This window comes from Chamaea fasciata, unplaced genomic scaffold, assembly GCF_029207755.1.
Source record: "Chamaea fasciata isolate MVZ Bird 193981 ecotype frontalis unplaced genomic scaffold, bChaFas1.0.hap1 SCAF_10, whole genome shotgun sequence".
NCBI classification, from domain to species: domain Eukaryota; kingdom Metazoa; phylum Chordata; class Aves; order Passeriformes; family Sylviidae; genus Chamaea; species Chamaea fasciata.
Genome location: NW_027094095.1, coordinates 2568776 through 2589129, shown reverse-complemented (window position 1 = coordinate 2589129; position 20354 = coordinate 2568776). Strand labels below are relative to the sequence as shown.

Genomic DNA, 20354 nt, shown 5'->3' with positions numbered 1-20354 from the left:
TCTGAGACATGTGAGCTTTTCTCTAGCTGGGTCCCAGGATCTAATTTTGCAGTTATATAACCTGACTCTCTTCCAGAAGGCCACAGAGTTCACTGTTTTGATGTATTTGGACACCTGACACTGTTTCCTGCTTCCCCCTGTGCTGGGATTCACGTTGTCCTGTGTTTTCTCCCTGCATGAGAGCAGTTTGCAATCCATATCCTGACTTTTGCTCCATATCTCAAAGCACACCAAACTAAGGAATGAGAACCTCAAGGGGAAAAGTGTTCCCACTGCTAACAGCATGTTGTTCTTCCCCTAGAACACAAACTGACACAAGCAGATAACTTTATTCCTATGTCATCTGAAATCTCCACCCTGTTGCAGAGCATTTGATCCAACTCCCTCCAAATCTTAGTCCTTTAGCCTTATTTCAACCTATAAATTACACCTCAGACTTTCTAGGCCGCTGTCAGGGCCAGTTAGTGCAGGGGACAGGAAACCGTGCCTGAAAAATGTCATGTTATTTCCAGACTAAGGGCCTGCTGACAGGAAATCTGGGATGCAGAGAGCTAAAACTAAGCCGGGCCACCCAAGGCAGCGTCTGGACTGCTCACCTGGAGCAGAGAGGCACCCGCCTCACCTGGGACCCCAAGGCTGCAGCCATGGAGAGCCTCAGAACTCTGGGGAAGGTGCTCATCCCACACCCCACAGGCAGAGGCTCCCCACCACGGCAGCTCCGTGTGTGCCGGTCCCCGCCGGTGGCACAGTGTGAGGCTCCGCCAGGAACCCCTGTGAGGTTCCTTCCTCTTCCCAGGAAGTGCTCCAGCTCTCATAAACAGCTCGCTCCAGCCTGACAGATCGTTTCCTGAACAAGCCCTTGGAATCCCCTAGGGTCCTTATCTTAGTTAATGGGTAATTATTTTGATGGATAACAATGAATAATCACTTTCCCAGCTAAGAACTTCCTCTATTGACTTGTTTAACATTCCATTAAAGGTTAGTTGCCAAATGAAGTCCTTTTTTGTCAAATATTTATAACTACAAGCTCATTCTTATATTCAAAGGAGTTGGTAATGCTTCAGGTTACGTCTCCTTCAAGGAATTTTTTTTTTTCACTACTACACTGTTATGATTGACCTAACATGCTCACTTGTCTACAATCCTGTTCCTACCTTAAACAACAAAGCCCAGAGGAAAAATGATTAAGCCAGACAGATAAAAAATGAGGTTACCTTCCAGACAGATGCAATACCAATCATATATATATATATATATAACTTCACTTGATGCTTGCCACCAAATGCTGACTTAACACACACGACTTCATGGATTACCTAATGCACGATTTGTTTGTGTACATCCACAAGTGACATGGGAACCTGGGAATTTTAAATAGCAGCTGGACTACACTGTACATAAACAGTACTCCTGTGACAGAAAAAGCTGCTGTGACACACAGCTCCAGGTTCTAGGTTTTTCCTACTTTTTCAAGCTCTCATTCTCACCTATCTATATTTACAAATAGATTAAACTCACTGAAAAGCTAAGAAGGAAACATCTACAGGAAACAAGAACCCATTTCAAGACCAGTGCAGTAGTAGCCTAATTATGCCTAAACTGCTTCTTGGGCACAGTTTCTTCAAAGTACTTTTACAGGTCACAAGATGCAAAATCCTATCAAAAACCACTCCAGCAGTTCGAGATGTAACCGCCTCCTGCCTCTGTGGCCATAACACTCAGTGATGGCAGCATCTTAAGGCAGCCCAGAAGGGCCAGAGAAATTCCATTTATAGTCACAGTATCATCGGCATTGCTCCAATTCGGAGAGGGAGTCTCAAGTGGAATTTCTCGTCCATAATCTTGGCACTGTCTTCCAGAGGAGCAGGCCTTGTTCAGATCCTCCCTAGGCGTGACAGGCCACCATTTCTCTTCTCTTTCTGTTGACCTTTCTTTCCCAGACAGAACCTTTTCCAAAGCCTCAGAATTTTTGCTCTGCATGCTCTGCACTAAGGGGGGAAAGAAATGGCTGGGTGCCCTGCCTTTATCAGAGAGTTTAATGTAAGCATTTGGGCCTCTCCAACAGCTCCCTTTCTTGCTGTTTTTCAAATGACTGGTTTTAAAAATCAAGCTAGCAAAACAGCACGGCCAACTTAAACAAATACAGGAAATAGAAAAGTGAAGGCTCTCAGAGCCGCATTAACTCACCCCCACTACACACACTGCGTAACAAGTCAAAAAAGACAGCTAATAATCCAAAACGTGTGAGGAGTGTAGGTGTTTAACTGTTACTATAGTAATCTCATTTCCATTTCCTGACCATATTTCAGCCAGCCCACACACTTGTCTAAGGGAAAATCTGCTCCTACTCAGTCTCGTGCCCCTGTAAGAGAATCACTGAAGCAAACTATCTCATCAGCTTGACAAGATCAAGTCCTTGCTACTTCATCTTTCCGCCTTCTTCCTCCCACCACACTGCTCCTACATGAAGCCTTAAAGCCCTTGAACTGGCCAAACATATCTGACTTCTAAGGAAACTCTGAATTGCTGGACAAGACTGTTAATCCAGAGATACTTGGTTTATAATTTCATTTTAAAAAGATGCAAAGCAGAAAAGCAATAAATTCCTCCAGGGCAATGGTTAGTTAAGATACTGCATTTTCAAAGACTCTTTCAAAGCACTCTCCCTTCAAGCACAGTTAGAATGATTGCTTTCAAAAGTAAAGATGATCAATCTTTCTACTTTAAGATTGACTTTGCTAAATTCTTCAAAGTCACATGCTTGCTCAGACAGCCCAGAAAGTCATTGTGCAGACACTAAGGTTGGCAATGTACATTTAAGGTCATTTGAGCCAACACCTCCAGATTAGGGTCTCCAAAAAGAGAACAATTTTCACAAGTTCTAAATGCCCTTTCCACACAGACCTGTGACTCCATATGATCCTCATGAGAACACAGCCACTCTATATTAATCCCAAACAGTATAGGGCAGCTAGATATTTCACATAAATAACAACAGAGACATGCTTAAGGGAAGAGAATTTACTTTTCTAGATTACCACACACCGAGTCTGTGTGTGCCAAACTGCAATGCACTCAAGTAGGAAGTCTAGTCAAAAGCAGTTCCAAATAGTCAGTTTCCCATGGAGTTGAATTACTCAGAAAAAAAAAAAAAATCAGCCTAAAAATACCCTGAATATGCAAAGACAACTAGTAGCAAGCCCTGTGGTCAAGGCTGACAAGCGGATAGGGAGAAGAACAGGATGAGACCAGCATTGCAACCAGGTGACACATGGTCAGTTTGTAGAGGTGACACAAAACCAGTGCAGCCCCTGATCCTGAGCTAGCATGTCACCCCTGCTGTGCATGAACTCAGGGCAGCTAACAGCATCAGAAAACAAGCAATCAAAATTGATCTGGAGACAAAAAGGGTGTGGTGAGTTGGAAATGGTAATCTTGTTAGATTCGAAGGAACTGGAGAAGGAAAAAAAAAAAAGAAGAGAATAGAACTTAGCGTGTCTTAGGGTTACAGATGGAGAAGGAAAAAGACACATGTTTATTCTACAAACACTGAAGTTAACTGAGGCATTTACTGTCACAAAACTGTGTATTTGTAGATGCTTCTGTTTGTAGAATTTCACATTCCACATGGGCATTATGAGATATCACCCTAACCTCCTTGAATCTACCCCGTAGTTTTTACCTATTTGATTCTCCAATTCCAACTGGCTTCCAAAGAAATTTGTCACTTCTAAACGTCTTCCCTTCCCCTCCTTTCTGTATCATGAAATGCCAGCACCCAGAAATTAACATCCCACAGAGCCCCCCACATTGCCGGGATTTCTCCCTTCCACCTGACATCGCACACACATCCCACAGAAACTCCGAGAGAAGCTCCTTGGAATAACACAGACAGGAGTGCAGCAACAAGGCTACAAACCCGAGCTCTTGGGAGCGTTACCTGGCAGGCAGTTGCACTCGAAGGTGAAGTCACTGGTTTGGTGGCAGGTGCCCCCGTTCATGCAGGGTGACGGCGAGCAGGGCACGTACACGCTCTCGCAGCGGTGCCCCGTGTAGCCCGGCTTGCACTGGCACCGGTAGGAGCCGGGCAGGTTGACACAGGTGCCACCGTGCTGGCACAGGCCTGGCGTGGCACATTCGTTCACGTCTATCTCACACTTCTGGCCAGCGTAGCCAGCCAGGCAGGCGCAGGAGAACTTATTTCCAGACACAGTGCATGTACTTCCGTTGGCACAAGGCTGAGATGTGCAGGCATCAATCCACTGGCATTCCTTTCCTTTGGGAAATCAAGACAAGGTTAACAAAAAGTTATTTCTGTGGAAAACAGTATTTCTTTCATGCTGCCTCAAAATATTTACTGAACTAAATCTTTACAAACTTTACATCTTTACTACAGGACAACTGATGTCTGCATTTTACCGTATTATATCTGAAATGGAAATGAATTTGTGGTTACAGCATGAAGCCATTTACCGGGTTGCAGCAAGATATAGAATGCTGTGATTTGTAAAAATGACCTGAAGTCCTACTACACACACTGACAGTCACTCTTCTTCTACCTCCTCTTCAAGAGTGAAAGGAATAAATTTCCATGCTTCCCCTCAGGCATCAAAATATTGTTTTCCCATAGAAAGATTTTGCTGACCAAATTAGCCTTTTTTTCTTTTTTTTTTTTTTTTTAATAGAAACTAGACTCTGAATTAAAAGTGTAACAGCCACTCCAGAGTAGTTTCTGCATTCAGTTTTCCCATGTGGACAACCCCACAAGATCCAAATATTTTTCTGCTTACGTGTAAAGGGTAGGGAGTCTGATTCCCTATTCCCCTTTGCTTTTTTTGGTCATGAAGTCATTTAGACTTCCTCTCATTTCCTGTGCTGGAGCTAGAAAATTTGAGAGCATATTACAACTGCCCCAGAACATTCCAGGGTGAAGCTATTCCCAAAGGAGGGGGTCTGGAGGCACAAACGCAGAAGCCCACCTGTGAAACCTGGAAGACAGACACACTCGTACGTGTCCTGGCCGAGGGGGTGACAAGTGCCTCCATTCAGGCAGGGCTGGGATACGTAGCAGAGGTGAGATTCTGAGTACTGACATTCCTCCCCCGTGAATCCTGGAGCACACTTGCAAGTTGGTTTTCCTATCAGGGATGCAGCTTCACAGGTTCCCCCGTTCTTACAGGTATTGCTTTCACAGGGGTTTCTGTACTGACAGTAGTCTCCAAGAAAGCCTTCTCGACACCTGCAAGAGAGAAGAAATGAATTGCAGAGGTCCCACCTGAAGCCCCGCTGTTCCGGGAAGATTCCAGGAATGAAGTCTCATGACCATCAAAAGTCTTGAAGTTTGCCATAATGGATGGTGACGCTAACAAACCCAAAAGGCTGACGTCACACACGTAACGGGGACTTCCTGTGGGACTGTCTCAAATGAGACCACTGAAAACTTAAGTGCAAATGGTGAAATCGCTCATTGCAAAATAAATACCACATTCAATCAGAGCTGTATCAAATGCAGAACCTTGTTTTAGCACTTCCCTTCAAAACTTCAGTAAAAGCCTAAGAGTTAAAGAACTGCTGAGTAACAATTCCTTGCACCTACTCCCATTCTAACAAGCACCCTTTTTTAGAAGAAAATCAAGCAGTTTAATAAGGCATCGCCACCAGGTATTATCCATCTTCCAAGAATATTTATAAACATTGTACAAATGCAGTGTCTGAGGACCTGGAGGTCTGCAGCAGATCTTTCTCCACAAGGCTCCCGTGAGACAGGAATACACTGTCATGCTCATGCTGATAAGTGCATCTGGGACTGGGACTTGCTGAAGCCTGCACTCAAATAGCAACACAAGCACTGCAGTCAGGTCTCCCACGCCCCTGGCGAGCACCCTAACGACAAGGTCATTGTTCCTCTGTCTCCCACAGAAAAACGAGTACACACTCACTATCTACAACCAGGGCAGTATTTTATACAAAGATCTCCAACTGCAGAATAATTCTGCAGTTACTTCTCTCTAACCTAAACTTATGTCAATACAGTCTGACTACGCTTGTCAGCTGTAATCCATCTTTTAACTGGCCTTTGTACTACAGATTTACCATTTAACTTCCAGAGACAGAGGATCCAGCCAAGCAAAGCCCACCTCTGTGGGCCCCCCCAGCTCCATTTGCTTCTATCACATAGCAGAAAGCTGCAAGAATTCTGGATAAAAATAACACCTAAAACACAGGACTGTCCCCTTGCAGCTCTTTCTTTTGTCGTGCACAGCTGCCTGCTCTAACTGGTGAGTAACCCAAGAGAAGATGTATTTACTCATTAAAAAACAAAACCAAAAAAACCTCCAAAAAACCCAGAGGTGATTTGCTTTGTTCCAGATCAGGAAAGGGGCAATTATTAAATCAGTGAGTTACTCATATCTGAAAGGAGGAGATTCCAACTGCAAGAAATACACAAAGCCTCTAGTCCTCGAGCAGGAACGCAACAGTAAAGAAACTGCTTTTTTCCTTTTGCACTTAAAAGTGTATGGTAGATTGGAGGGGGGGAAAAGCAAAATCACACAAACAGTAACAACCACCACCATCAAAAGAAAACCCCATCACATCAAAATCCCACAACTAACCAGACAGGCTGTAAAAATCAGTTGAAAAATCAAAGAATGGACATGAAGTTGTGTTTTAAACAGAATCCTACGGAATCTGCTTTTGTTCCTAAGCTACTCAACACATCTACTGATTAATAACAATAGAAAACATCAATGCTGGTCAAATATATAGGTCAGAGAGAAGACAAGTTCTTGACAGAGTAGCTAAATGCTTAACAAGGCAGTCAGCACCCAAAATGCACTTTAGCACTGCAAAATCATACATCAAGAAACAAAACACATAGGGTATCCCCCCCAAAACAGGAAACCGAGCTGGGAAAAACATACTTGCTCTGGGGATTCCTAACAGCCAGACAAATGTGAATTCCTAGTGTAACAGGAGTTTGGCGAGGAGTACTTTACACATACAAACAGCAAATATCAAGTAGGAATAAATGGGATTATGCTACACCTGAGAAATGCTTGGTACAGCCACTACATCAGTTGTGGCGTTTGCTCTTTAAGAGGGAAGAGCTCAAATGAATACAAAGAGGCCAACAGGAACGATTAATAGAAAACTCTGGCCACAATGAAACGCTCAGGTAGCTCAGTCTATTTAGCAAAGGGAAAAGGGAACAAGACAGTTAATCAAAAGCTCCAAGTGTCCACTATGAAACAGACTTAACAATAATTCCCAACCTAGAAGATCCGGGATAACAGAACTGAGCATTTAAAACTTTAAGCTAGATGAATCCAAATTAGAAATAGGGTAGTATCTTTATTTTCAGACACAGTCTCTCAGCAGCGGAGAGAAACAACTGGAACAATGCATTTAAGGTTGTAGTGGAATTTCTCCATCACTCATGCTTGTTTAAAAGAACACCAGGATTGGCTGTTTCAGGGAGAGTATGCACGCTAGTTCAAACAAAGCTATTCAGAGAGGTTATTATCCAAGTTATGCAAGGGGTCATTACTGGATGACCACAACTGTTTTTTCTCATGTTAAAATTTATTAACTAGCTTTAGCCATATGTCTGAAGCAGGAAAGTCATATGTGCATGATTGTAATTTACCACTGCTCACACCCAAATTAGGCTCCTTTCACCATACCTTAATACTTTCAACTTCATACCCAAGAACAGACATGAAAGGAGAGATTTTGAAGGGCAAGACAGGATTAATAAAGTTACAGAAAGCAAATCCTGAGATAATAGCAATGCCGAATATCCTCTGCCTCCTGTGCCATCCCTGGTGTAACAGCCCAAGGCTGTGGGTCAGCATGAGCTGCAGCCACATCACACGAGAGGCAGTCTTGGGCTATTCTGAGCCTAAACCACAGGGGCTATAGGCTTCCTTTAACATCCAAAGTCTCTCCTTGCTTCAGGTTGGAAACCAGTCCAAATGCCAGCGGGCTACAGCACGGCTTTGTAGGAGCTGGATCACACCGAGATCTGGCACCCAGCAGAGACAGCTGTGCCAGGAGCTGGAGCGCTGCTTAACTCCCACGGCATTGGAGCCTGCACACAGAGCTCTGCCTCTGCTCAGATGCTGCCTGGGCAACCACAGCTACATCATGTCTCTGGGCATTGATGTGCAGCTGACAGTTGTGTGAAGACAAGCTGGAGTTCAGTCCCAGAAGTCTCACAAGACTTGGTTATAGGGATTTCTCCTGACTTCATCACTTCCAGGCAGCAGCGTACCAAGCTCCTCGGATGGTGCAAGCACATGCACTTGTAGCCCTCTTTACCGTCAAAGAAACAGCAACAAACCAGAGCCTCACAGAACCCCACCTAGGCCATCTCATCAGAGCACCTCCAACACCACCCACTTCACCAGCAACTACAAAATAAACCAAAACACACCTAGAATTTAAGTGCTAAAGTGCTTTTTCACTGAAAGGCCGTTAAGCAAACCGGAAAGTCTAGAGGAACACTTCGTGGTTTGTCCACAAGTAAATAAACCCCCAAAATACGTCTTCTCTCCAACCCCCAACACTCAGGGACGCTGTAAGGTGCATTTATTTAACTGTTGCCCCTCCACAAGAGGGAGAAGGGAGCCTAAACACTGATTAAGAGTATTGCTAGTATGAATTAAAAGAAAAACTGAGAAATGTGCTCTGAGACAACCATCAGCCACAAACAGCCCAGCATTTTGTACACAAATATTCTGGTACAAAGTTGAAGAGCACTCCAAGACCAGGCTTGCTCTGGTATCTTCTGAGGCTAGTCAGAAAAACATGAGGGAGCACTCCCAACAGAGAACAGCAAAACCTCTTTCAGCTTTAGCTCTTTTTATTTGGAAGAAAGAACATGCCTGCCTGTGGAAAGATGGTGGGGCAGGTATCCATGGCCCTTGCACCCACCACTTTGTTCTCCTTCTGGAGAAGTGCTTGGTCACAGAATTATGCAATTTTGCCCTCCAGCAATTCAGCGCAATCCTTTTTGAATGTTAAAGAACAAAAAACCTACAGTCCAGATTTTGAACCACGTCTCCCGTCATCGACATTTCTAGGCACAAACACTAGTAATTTAGCTCTAAATGTTGGTGTAGACAAAACTGCAAATATTTGCTCCTGATTCATGTTGGGCACCACATCATTTCACTAAAAACAGAGGCACACACTGAAAACACGCAGTCTAAATCCAGACTTTTTTTAAAGGATATGATTAAACTCTACAGCAGCTCCAGCTTCCCACCGCCCCTGCTCTGCTCTCATCCCAACCTACTCTTTCAGGAGAGGAAAAAAACCCCACTTGTCTACAGAGCAGCTTAAAATTGTAGCAGCTTGTGTCAGCTCCAAATGACATGCTCAGAACAGGAAACCGAATCTTTTCCAAATAAAAGCCACTGTTTCTCCTCAGTTTTCCATCTAACACTCAGAAAAAAGAAACAGGAAGATGAAGTTTGTTCTGGCACTTTCTGGAAGCACATGAGGTCTCTTAACCTACTTCAACAGGAATTTAATCTTTTAAGAACAAATTTCACATACAACTTGATTCAAATCATGATTTCTGAAAGCAAGAGAGTTTGAAATGGGAAAATGTCCTGTGGGCTGCATCAGCTATGCAGCTGCTTCTAATTAAAGCTTCTCCTTTACTCTCTCTGGGCTACTTTCCAGCACAAATACTTTAGAGCTCAGCCTTTTTTTTTTTTTTTTTCCCTCCTCCTTTTCAGCTCCGGCCTGCATTTGCCTTAGCTCGGGCTCTCATGGAGCTAAACAAGAGATGTAGAAACAAAATGAAGGTATTTATCCAAATTTGAAGTATCCACAAATCCAGAGAGCTGCATTCACTCTAATAACCTAACGCTGCAAACCAAAGTAGAAGAGTCACAAAAGCTGTGCTTTTGGCTCTTCTGCCACAAAACTACGTCGAAGTTACCTTTCAAAACTTAGTTCTCTCCTGCTTTCAATAGACTTCTGAAAAATACGTCTGGTCTGTTGGAAAAACTTCCTCATCCACTGTACTATATTTGCCAGGGCACATTCATAAGACAGTCTTTTCAAATGCACCTTCTAGACAATTTTAACCAGACTTCCAGATGTTTGATTTTCATGGGAGTTTTCTACTCAGGCCCATGATATCATCTGGAGATGCACAGAAGAAAGCAGATGGTTTTAATTTGAAAAGCGAGGGGAAGAATTTCCTCGTCGTCCTGCTTCTCCCCCCTCCAACCCAACACTCCCTCCACTTTGATTGGAAGATGCTTCATCGAAGAGAGGAAAAAATTCCACGCGATGACTAACGTGAGAAGGGTCCCAGCTATTTTGTTACAGATTTTAGCCAGACTTCCCTCTGGCTCCCAGGTTCTGACTCCCACACCTACACCTCCTCTCAGGAGGGAGAACAGGATTCTCTGGTTAGCTTTACAAACGCTCCTTCCCCATGTCTCAAGGCACCCATTTATGCGTCATACTTTGAATGCAAACGATGGGATGGGACGGCCTCCCTGCCCTGCCTTTAAAGCAAGCAGCACACAGCTATTGTTCCTAGCCCACAGAAAGTGCCTCTGCAGAGAGCCACTCCACAGTGCTCCACGCAGCAACAGCAGCCACAGTCTGAACAGACAAGGTTTAGTTCAGCTTTTTTTCACCCATCAGAGCTCTGAAGATCTTTTGTTGCGCACAGGTAACTCACAATAAAAAATTATGACCGCAAATCACTACTCTGTTCCCAGAATCTAAGCTAGCAGTGCGTGTACTCTCCCCTTTCTCCTCTGCCCTGGTCTCAAGGGTCTCCTTTAACTTCTGAAAGGAGACAGACGGAAACAGAAAAGGGCAGACCATTCTCAGAAAGGGACAACTTCTCAACTTCTGCATTTAGCCTCTTCTGGAAAACTCTCAGACCTCATCCTGCTTCAAGGTCTCCTATGGGTATTCCCCATTCACTAGCCTAGGAGTGATTAGTCTCTCGAGACAGATCCTAAGCAGATATCAGCTGCAGTCTCAGAAGCAGTTCTGGGGTCTTGGATCTTACCTTCAGCCCCAGAAGTCCTCTTAAATCCAAGTTAGAACTCATTTACGAAGATCCATCTTGAAGGAAAGGTCGGTGAAAACTTTGCATGGGAGTTGAAGTTACTGGCAGCCACAATTAGGATAGAAGCCCCTTACTGCCATGCCATCACTGCTTTGAGTTTAGCATTTTTTGGACGTCCTCCTGTTGCCAGTCTATAGGTAAGATGCAGAAACTCTATCATGCTATACAAAAGGTGCACAAACTTCAGCACACGGTGAGAGAAACAAGGCTCACTGAAGAGGCGGAGGCACACAAAACTGTACAAACCCTGGCAGCTTGGGGCATGATAGGATGTGCTGAAGGAGACTGTCCTTTTGTCCCCATTTGACTAAACACAGCTCTGAGGTTTTTTACACCATCAGGAGTAACAGAAGACCTTGCGTTAAAGCAGGACTTGGTTTCACAGAGGTACAGCTATCCCTTCTGGATACACAAATTGCAACAGTCCTAAGGTCAAAAACTCAGTTGTCAAAGCCTGCCAAGCACAAGAAGTAGCAATGCCCAGTTTCCTCCCTAAACCTTGCAGCACCCCTATGTCAACTGCCTTCTCACTTCTGCTTCTCTCCCTGGCACAGCCTTGCTTCTGCTCCCTGCCACTGGGGTGGGAAGTTGGGAGAGGCCACAGCCGTGGAACACGGGGAAATCAGTTAAGAGACTCTCTGCTCTAGGGCCCTGCCTCATTCCAAGCAGAGGCACTGCCCAATCCTGCATCCACCTGCAGCAGAGCAGATCCTTGTGCTCAGAAAACAGCAGGCAGCGATGCCAAAATCTCTGCTCTGCTTGTCCTTGAAACAGCTCCCTGTGCCCACACCTTCCTTCCCAGCCTGCTGCAACTGCAGGAATGCTCCAAGTACACAGCACTGTCCCACGGACTCTTCCTACTACTGCTTCCCAGTCATCCACCAGCAGCAGGGAGACAAGAATTTGCTTTGCTGTGATGGTCACAGTCAGCATGAAGCGAGGAGAAATTGCCACCCTGCTTCTCTTTGGATAAAGAAAGGATACAACGCTCCTTTCATGTTTGAAACCTCAGTGTGTAAAAGCCTGCCTGGAGATGCTTTGAGGGAAAAAACCCCACCCATCACAACAACAAAACACTCATCACAGTGCAGAGCAAAGCCAAACTCCAAACTGAACCTGCCTTTTGTCAAAGCAGGACCTAGAAAGCTTGGAAGGACGGGCCCCCTTCAGTGCTGCTGCAGATACAGACATATTCTGTGTAATAAGGCCTGCATCCTCACCATAGGAGTCACTGAATGAGTGTAGAAAAGAGCTCTCACACAAAGAAAAAATCCGGCTTTGGAAGATGCAAACGCAGGAATGTGTAATTTTCTAAATATAAAATCAAGGTCAGAGGAGGTCAGTAACTTTATCGAGCAGTGGCACAGAGTGACAGCCATGGGCCAGCAGCGTCACCAGGGGAACAGAGCTACTTAAAGGGCGCTCGCAAGAGCAATCTGATAAAGCTCCAACCCCAGCCTCCTTACAAGAGTCACAACCACTGTTCCCATAACAGATGCCAGAAACGCCATCAGAAAGGTTTCTTAGCAGAAAACCAGCTTGTTCTTTCAGCGGAGTAGGTGCGACAGGATTTTCAGACTAAGGAAGCTGCTTCAGCAATATGCAGCCATCCACTGCTGGGCCAAATATCTAGACTAGGTGTTTTGTTATCAGTGCTTACTCATATCTTATCACATTTGGTTATTGCTGATGCAGGTTCTCCCTCAGCAGTTCACCTAGGAGACAGCAAGACTGACGGGATGGCCCCACCACACACTACAACAAACAACTCAGCCAAGAGGAGATACAGAAAGAGGAAGAGAGCCTGTTATAATAACTTATTGCCCAGCAGAGGAAGTACTGCAGATAACTTTAAGAAAGTGGAAGGGGTGGAGATGCTGCTAATCTTTGAGAGATCCTGCAGACTTAGAAGCCAAGCCACTTGCTTTAGTAATAAATTCAGTTTCCTGAGCAAAACATTTCCAGTCCCACAACCATCAAAAATTCAGAAACTCATTTAGCTTACTAAACTGGAGAGAAAGTTCCCCTATTCGGAGTTCCTCATAGTGCAGGAAAGAAAAAAAAAAAGTTTAAACCAAAACAGGATGCTAAGAATCAGCTTGTTAAAGGTAGACACTCCACAACTGAGGTAGGTTTTGCTACTTTTTTCCTTCCTTTCTGCAAAAAATGTGTTCTTGAGCCAGAACTAAAAGACACTTACTAATCTCTGTACACAGCTTTTTGTTAGCCTTTCCAAATAATGCGGCACCTGCAAAGGAACTGAGCTGTTTCTTGAAGGAGGGGTTGGTCTAAAACCTGCAAGAACACTTTGCACAACAAGGAGGAAAGCAAGATTATTATTATAAATGTGTGCTAAAAAAATGTAACAGTGGTCAAAGCTGCCACTGTAATGAGGGAAATGTGTCAAGATCTGGACTGCGCTACAAACAGTGCAGAAGTTAATCAGATGAACCAACTTAGGCTGTAAAAAACAATTGTTAAGACATGGTGTAGAGGAAAATGCAAGTCGGAGAAAATGTCCTGGGGAAGGTAAAAACAGCACCAACATCAATACCAGTCTTGTTTATTACCTTTATTGTGACCTACCTACTTTGGATCCAGACTAACATGCTTAAGTACACATCAGAAAGACCTACAAAAAGACACCTATTTCTTGTTTCAGTCTTAAAACACAAGTGAAAAGCAGGAAAAGTTCCTGCTCTCTTTTCAGAAGGGCAGCTCCTTTAAGCTGACATCAACATAAAAGCATGAAAAGGAAAAGAATAGGAAGCAGCAAGGGTTAGAAATTTCAAAAGAAACTTACAGGGAATAACAAGTTACATATTTGCTTTTCTGCGGCCTTTCTGTACATCAGGTATTGATTTGAACCCAACGAGAACCTCAAATTAGATTATGATTTCCCCTTCGTATGCCACAGGTGCAATTTAAGTACATCGAGCTCTATGTACCACATTAATAGAGAACTAAAGGTTGTGGTTAGGGAAGATGGAAATGTAAAGAAGTGTGAGGAGCAGAGGTCTGTGTTAGCCAAGCTAAATCAACAGGAGAAAATTCACTAATATTTGAAGAATGCTGGCACTAAGATAGTGTCTTAGCATGCTAGCAAATGACACAACTTGTTGAACTGATGGAGCAAACAACCTTTAGAAAATAATCTGGTTAGTGCAGACATAGTAAATTAACCCAGTCAAACAAAGAGGATTCATCTTTTGGCAAAATATCACTTAATTAAAAAAAAAATCTAAGTACTGCAGTTTGAAAGGTGAACTGCATTTAAACAGATGTGATATTCTCCAGATAACACACCTTGCCAGAGCTCCTGCTGATGAGCTTCCCATGCAGCAACAAAGTGAAGATGGGTGTCAACGTTTACCAAAATCAATTTACATGATGCAAACAAATGTGGATGCTTGGTTGGGGGGATAGTTAGTGTGTTTAAGCAACTCACAGTTATTACTTGCTCTCAAGCAGTAGAAGGGAATTGGCACACTTCAGAGGGCAGAATAGTTCTGAAAAACCTCAAAAATATTTAAATTGAGGCTGGAGCTCTATAAAGTAAGGTGAGATATAAGATGGAGAACAAGTTTCAACTTAGCTTGTGGGTCTGGAAACAAGGTACAGAGTTTACCTCTCTATGATGGGTTTGGCCTAGTGCCAAGAAATCCAACTGACAAGATCCAAACCCAAATACTGAACAAGTATCCCAGATTTCTTTTATTACAAAAAGATAGTGCACAAGAACTAATGCATTATAAAGAAACATCAACTGTGCTAAAACTGTTATGCTGAAATAACCCAGTAAGGAAATCTTAAAAATTCATGTTTCCTTTCTGGTTAAGGTCCTGAAGGAAAGAAAATGGGTACTTAAATTGATTAGAAATGAAACCAACTTACTTGCAATATCCTGTACCATTTTGATACGGGATGCACTTTCCCTCATTAACACATGGCTTGGAGTCATCCATACACTGCAGAGCTGAAAGAAAAGAAAAGAAAACAACCATCAAACCCATAGCCACAATACATGTCAAGTCAAAGCTTCATTAGCGTATTCAGGGGAGTGAAAATTTTATAGGACTGGAACAAAAACAAAGACACTATCACATAGTTTAATTTCAACTCTGGCAGCATCAAAAGAGCCAGACTGAAAGAGGAATCAAATACAGATTTGTTCATCAGGAAACCAAATCTTTCCAGAGTTTCTTTAAGGTAGGTTTTCAAGGCAAAGCATGCAGTAATTCCAGCAAGCTCCAAAGACAATCATGTCAGCACCTGCGTACTTTGGGTTAAGTGTACTCAGTCACTACTTTCTGATTAAAATTCTGCACTGAAATTCTCTGAATTACAAAGCAGCTACTTCTAAGCCTTCTTCCAGAATCCTTTTTTCAAATCCTTTCCTTCTTTTTTACTATCTCTAGGGGTACCCGGCAATGAAACTGAGGCATCAGTCCCTCATGAGCTGACCTGCTGAATGTCACCCGCAATGTGCTGCAACATGTACTGTTGTGGCCCTCTGATTTCAGACAGGATCATGTCTGCAAGTAAGTGGAAAACAGCAGAGCTCTTAATAACTTTCAGCAAAGAATTTGGTATTTCTAAGGAGATGCTCTGTAACTCAAACTTGATGTTTATGCTACTGTGTTTTTAAAAAGGTATTAAGTATGACACAGCTCAGGGCCAGTCAGTTTTTATCTGAGTCTACTGGAAACCCTAGTAAGGTCTGTCCTGATGGAACTTCCAGATCTGGCAAGTGCTTTTCCCGTCACAGGGACCTGAAGCAGCACTCAGCCTGTGGCTGTTTCCAAAGTGACCACAAGGGTGACAACTATGGAAACTCTGCAGGAGCAGAGGGCACTTAGGAGCCACAAAAATTGAGCCATTTCACCTAGACCACAGCCTGCCGTTTCAATAGCACCAAACTACCAGATAAAGCTCTCAGAACCAGATCAGCTGGGTCCTGTCCTGAACTTATACACAGACCAAGAAGTCACAAGCTCTTCCCAGCCTCCAGTTCTGTCTCCTGGCCCCAAACTCACACACTTCCATGCCTTTACGGACCCCCTTTCCAGGACCTTACTGCATTTGGGAAAGTGTTTAACCAACCTTAACTAAAGGCATCTAAAGGCATCAGTAATATCCAGCCACCTAAACTGCCCACTTGTCAGCCAGCTGTTGTAGGGTTGACTGCCCCTTGCCTTTTTTTTTTTTTAAGGATGGTTTTCCTTTCCTCAAGTGGTACTAAATTTTCAGTACAAACTCAGCAAGGGGCATCAGGGAAAACTGGTCCAAACCACCACTGAGGTTGATATGCTGGTGACTAAGGAAAGGGACTCAGAAGAGTTAACACAGCAGTCCCACTAAGCTTTCCCTGCACGCCGACCAAATTCAGTTCAGCAACTGGACAGCTTGGAACAGACTCCAGTTCTGCTGTCCAGGGCTTGAAGTGTTATTTCTCAATAACCCTGGAGCACATAAACAGGTCACACGCACTACAAGGCACTATAGGAACGTTTCACGCTTGCAATCCCTACAGAGAATACAGTTAAATGAAACCCAGTTCCCCGGGAAGATTATCAGTGTTTCCCACAACACAAGTATGCTTGTTGCTGTTAACTTGATTTCTGAAAAAGGGGCACTTGGATGGTGCTGCTTCTGCAGAGCTCTCAGGAAATGAACAAAATTCCACTCTGAGCCCCTTTCAGATAACCCCTGAGGTCAGGGTTACTAAGCGACAGAAATATTAACACGGATTTTGCATGGCATTCCCCCCAACAGCGGGCAGAAACACTTAGGCTGACTTGCACCTGTCTGACAATTTCTATCCCAGTTAACCGCAACGTCCACACGGCTTTGACTCCAAACTTCATCTGCTGCTGTCTAACACTGCAGCAGCTTGTTTTCACAGCAAAGATTAGCTCTAGTTAGCAGGGCTCGGTTACACCGTGTCCAAGAGAAACTGCTCTGTGTCCAAGGGAAAGTGTCGGGATTCCGACAATTCCCACCACCCAGGGTACACCAGGGAGACCGAGGAGGGTTAAAGCGAGCTGCGCCACATTTCAGAGAGCCAGGAGGGGAACCAACCTTGCTGTTCTCATCTCACCACCTTGAATTTCCATTCTTTTCACACCAATCGAGCCAGTGAAGCAAATACTCAGAGGATTATTTCTTTTGTGCTCGTGCTTTCAAACACAATTTTGTAATCTCGTCGAGTACCCGCGTCCCCAGTGAGAACTGAGCAGCCAGTTGATTTTGTAACCCACATAGTAAAAGCTTAACCAGCACTTGGCCAAAAGCACCTTCCAGCACAGCCGCACAGAGGGGAACCAGAGGCTGATGGCTCTCAGGGTCACAGCAAGGATCCCAATCAAGGATTCCAATTTGGTTTGCTAGGCCAAATACAGACACAGCGGAGAGACTTTAGCAAAGTAATGATTAATTTTCCTCGGGTTTTTGACAAATTATTCCCACCTTGAACTGCTGTTCAGCAGGCCATTAAACTACTACCAGCCATTAGAGCTCTTTCACAGAAACAATGGGACAGCAAACTTTTAAATATATATTTTGTCTATAGTAATTCAGAAGTGAAAGAAGCTAAGAAAACAAATGCAAAAAAACTTTGTACTTTTTCAGCTTTAGACTGAATAGAAATACTTTGAAATGCAACTAAAGCTGAAGTGAATGTAAATGTAGGCATATTCTATATTAAAATAAGTATTAAAGAGTCATCTGACTTCTCTTGGAAAAAAAAAAGAAATCACAAGGGAAATAGAAGACTACAGTTCTCACAGTAAAATTAGCATTTCTGTGCACAAAGCACTGTCTTCCTGTATTTCACGATATCTTTCATAAAAATTTCACAACACATGCAAAACCAAGGCATTTCAACATGAATCACTTCACTACTTCTCTGCTGCTCTGCCGTGTTGTGATCAAGAGTCAAAAGTGCCAGAAACTACCTCCTACCTCAGCCAGCATAAAAAGCTTGTTTTGCTACATGCATTGTGTGAACTGGAAATACTCTGGTGTGTACAGCATGAGAGAAGGCAGCCTTGTCTTGCCTTGAAAAGATAAAGCCGCTTTTCCAGAAGCCATATATAGACAGCATCAGCACACTGTCAAGGCTCTGACAGCTGCTTTCGACAGTTTTCTTCTGCGTTTAACACAAACAGAAATGGTGAATTGTTGGGTGGCTTTCTGGGCTTTCCATAACCCAGCAAAACCACCGAGACGGCCAGAGGTTGGGTTAGCCTCATGAATTTTAGGCATATTACAGAGATATTGGGAAGATACCGCCTGGTTTTCAAAAGACTGGCTTCTCATGGAGGGGGCAGGCCATTCCAGAAAGGAGCAGCCAATTTCTAGCAGTCACTGCAGCCAAGGTTGAAGAACTTCTCAGAAAAGGGCTCTCGAGTGCAGGCAAGATGAATACTTTAAGTGACACTACCCAGCCTGGAGTCCATACCAACCCTTGCACACGCCTGTATTGAGGAGCAAACTCTAACCTGACATTTAACATCCTACCAAGTATTTTCCAAGGCCAGAGGAAAAACCCGATAAACACTCCTGTAAAATGAGCACAAGATACCCTGTAGGGAACACTGTGATTTTTGACATCCAAATCCAAAGCTCACACAACTGGGGCACAATTATGCCTAGATTTAATTTTTCTTTTTGGCTAAAGAGACAGTTAAAATCTAGGAGGAAAAGAAAAGTTTTGTTTCTGCCTCAGTCTTCTTTACAAGGCCAAGATGATCTGTGATTTGGTTTCCACACTTCATCTGCCTACTGAAAATTCAAATATTTTCTGGGCTATAAAATTAAAAGAAAAAGTGTAGGATTAAGATCAGAAGCTGTGTCAGAGTCCAGCTTTTAAGAGAACTTTGCTGTAGAGAAATGGAGCCATAACCAGAGCCAATCTGAAAGGGCTTTGTTGTAACTACCCAAAGGAAAGTAATGCCAATAAACTCCTTGCCCACAAGTTCCAAAAAAGTCAAGCAGAAATAGATATGAAAAATACCAAAACAATTAATGCTGTGAGAAAGAGACATTATAAAGCTGATTTCCTGTAGCTTTGTGGTCGATTATCCTGCATCTCAGAAGGTGCAGGCTCTGATCAGAGGTTTTATTTTAAATAATGGGAGAGCAACATCCCGGCAGAGAACACAACTGAGCTGCTGGTACGGCTCTCTCCTTGGGAGGACACTACATGTGCCTCTCTCCTCTTTCTGTCCACAAATATTTCATTATGTTCACAGAAACTCAGTATCAGAACTGAGACCTTTGTCCCACGTGGTTAAAACTTGCCCATAGCTTCAAAAGCTTTCTTGTGGGAGCGGGTGGAAAACAACCTACCTGAACGTAGGAGAAAAGTCAAGCTAAAAACGCGTTTAAGACTAGACAAAAAATAAAGGACAAAATAGGTTTCGATAACCTTTATGCAGTCAGTGAATTTTCTGTCTTGATTGAGATTCATGAGAAACAGCCAGTCAGTTCAACTATGCTTCAACTATGCTACCCATTATGTGTGAAGGGAGAGGAGGAAAAAGGATTTGAAGCCCTCAAACAACAGCAACACAAGAGGCATGGAGAATCCCATGCTCAGGGATGCTTGACAGAGGTGGATCAGCTCTGAAGAGGACGGCCATCAGCGTGGCCAGAAACACCAGCTACACAACAAATCAAAGGGGTCTCAAATTCCAAGGGAGAGAAAGACAGCTGCTGATTCCCTTCAGGAAAAACAGAGCGTGAAGAAAGCAGTTAATGCTGAAATATGAGGTACATTCTGCAGGAAGGTCCTCGATGTGCAGAAATGGACAAAATGCTTCCACAGCAGCACAACACACAACTGCTGGAAGAGCTGGTAAGGAGTAAGCAGCACTGTACATATGGAGAGAATACCCAAAGATAACCAAATTTTGGAGGAAAACCACAAAGGACTAATTACGCTGTTCACTAACCTCAAGAGATTACAGCTCCAGTGAGATTATGTAGCAGGGAAGAAACCACTAGTAAATACCAGCTAGCTGAAAATAGCTTTTTTTTTTTTTTCCTGAAGAACAGATCATCCTATGGCAGGCACATGGAGGGGGAAGGAAGCAAACTGGTTAAAATCTTTTCTGTGAAAAAGCAGTAGAGCCTTATACTCAGCTCAGATTTAGAAACCATCAACATTTGGGGAATTTGAACAAGCTGACCAGTTTGCACTTCACACACTGAGGGTAGTAGTTAAAGGCAAAGCTTGTCT

At 43.6% G+C, this 20354-nt stretch overlaps 1 protein-coding gene across 1 annotated transcript in view; it reads right to left on the bottom strand.

Annotated features, from left to right (window-relative positions):
• Positions 1-20354, bottom strand: part of NOTCH2 (notch receptor 2) — an 82925-nt gene that overhangs the window by 58241 nt on the left and 4330 nt on the right. The window contains exons 2-4 of the mRNA XM_066192021.1: positions 15005-15086; positions 4980-5239; positions 3941-4276 (exon numbers count right to left, since the gene is read on the bottom strand). Of these exons, the coding sequence (XP_066048118.1) occupies positions 3941-4276; positions 4980-5239; positions 15005-15086 (678 nt within the window). The remainder of the gene's footprint in view (positions 1-3940; positions 4277-4979; positions 5240-15004; positions 15087-20354) is intronic.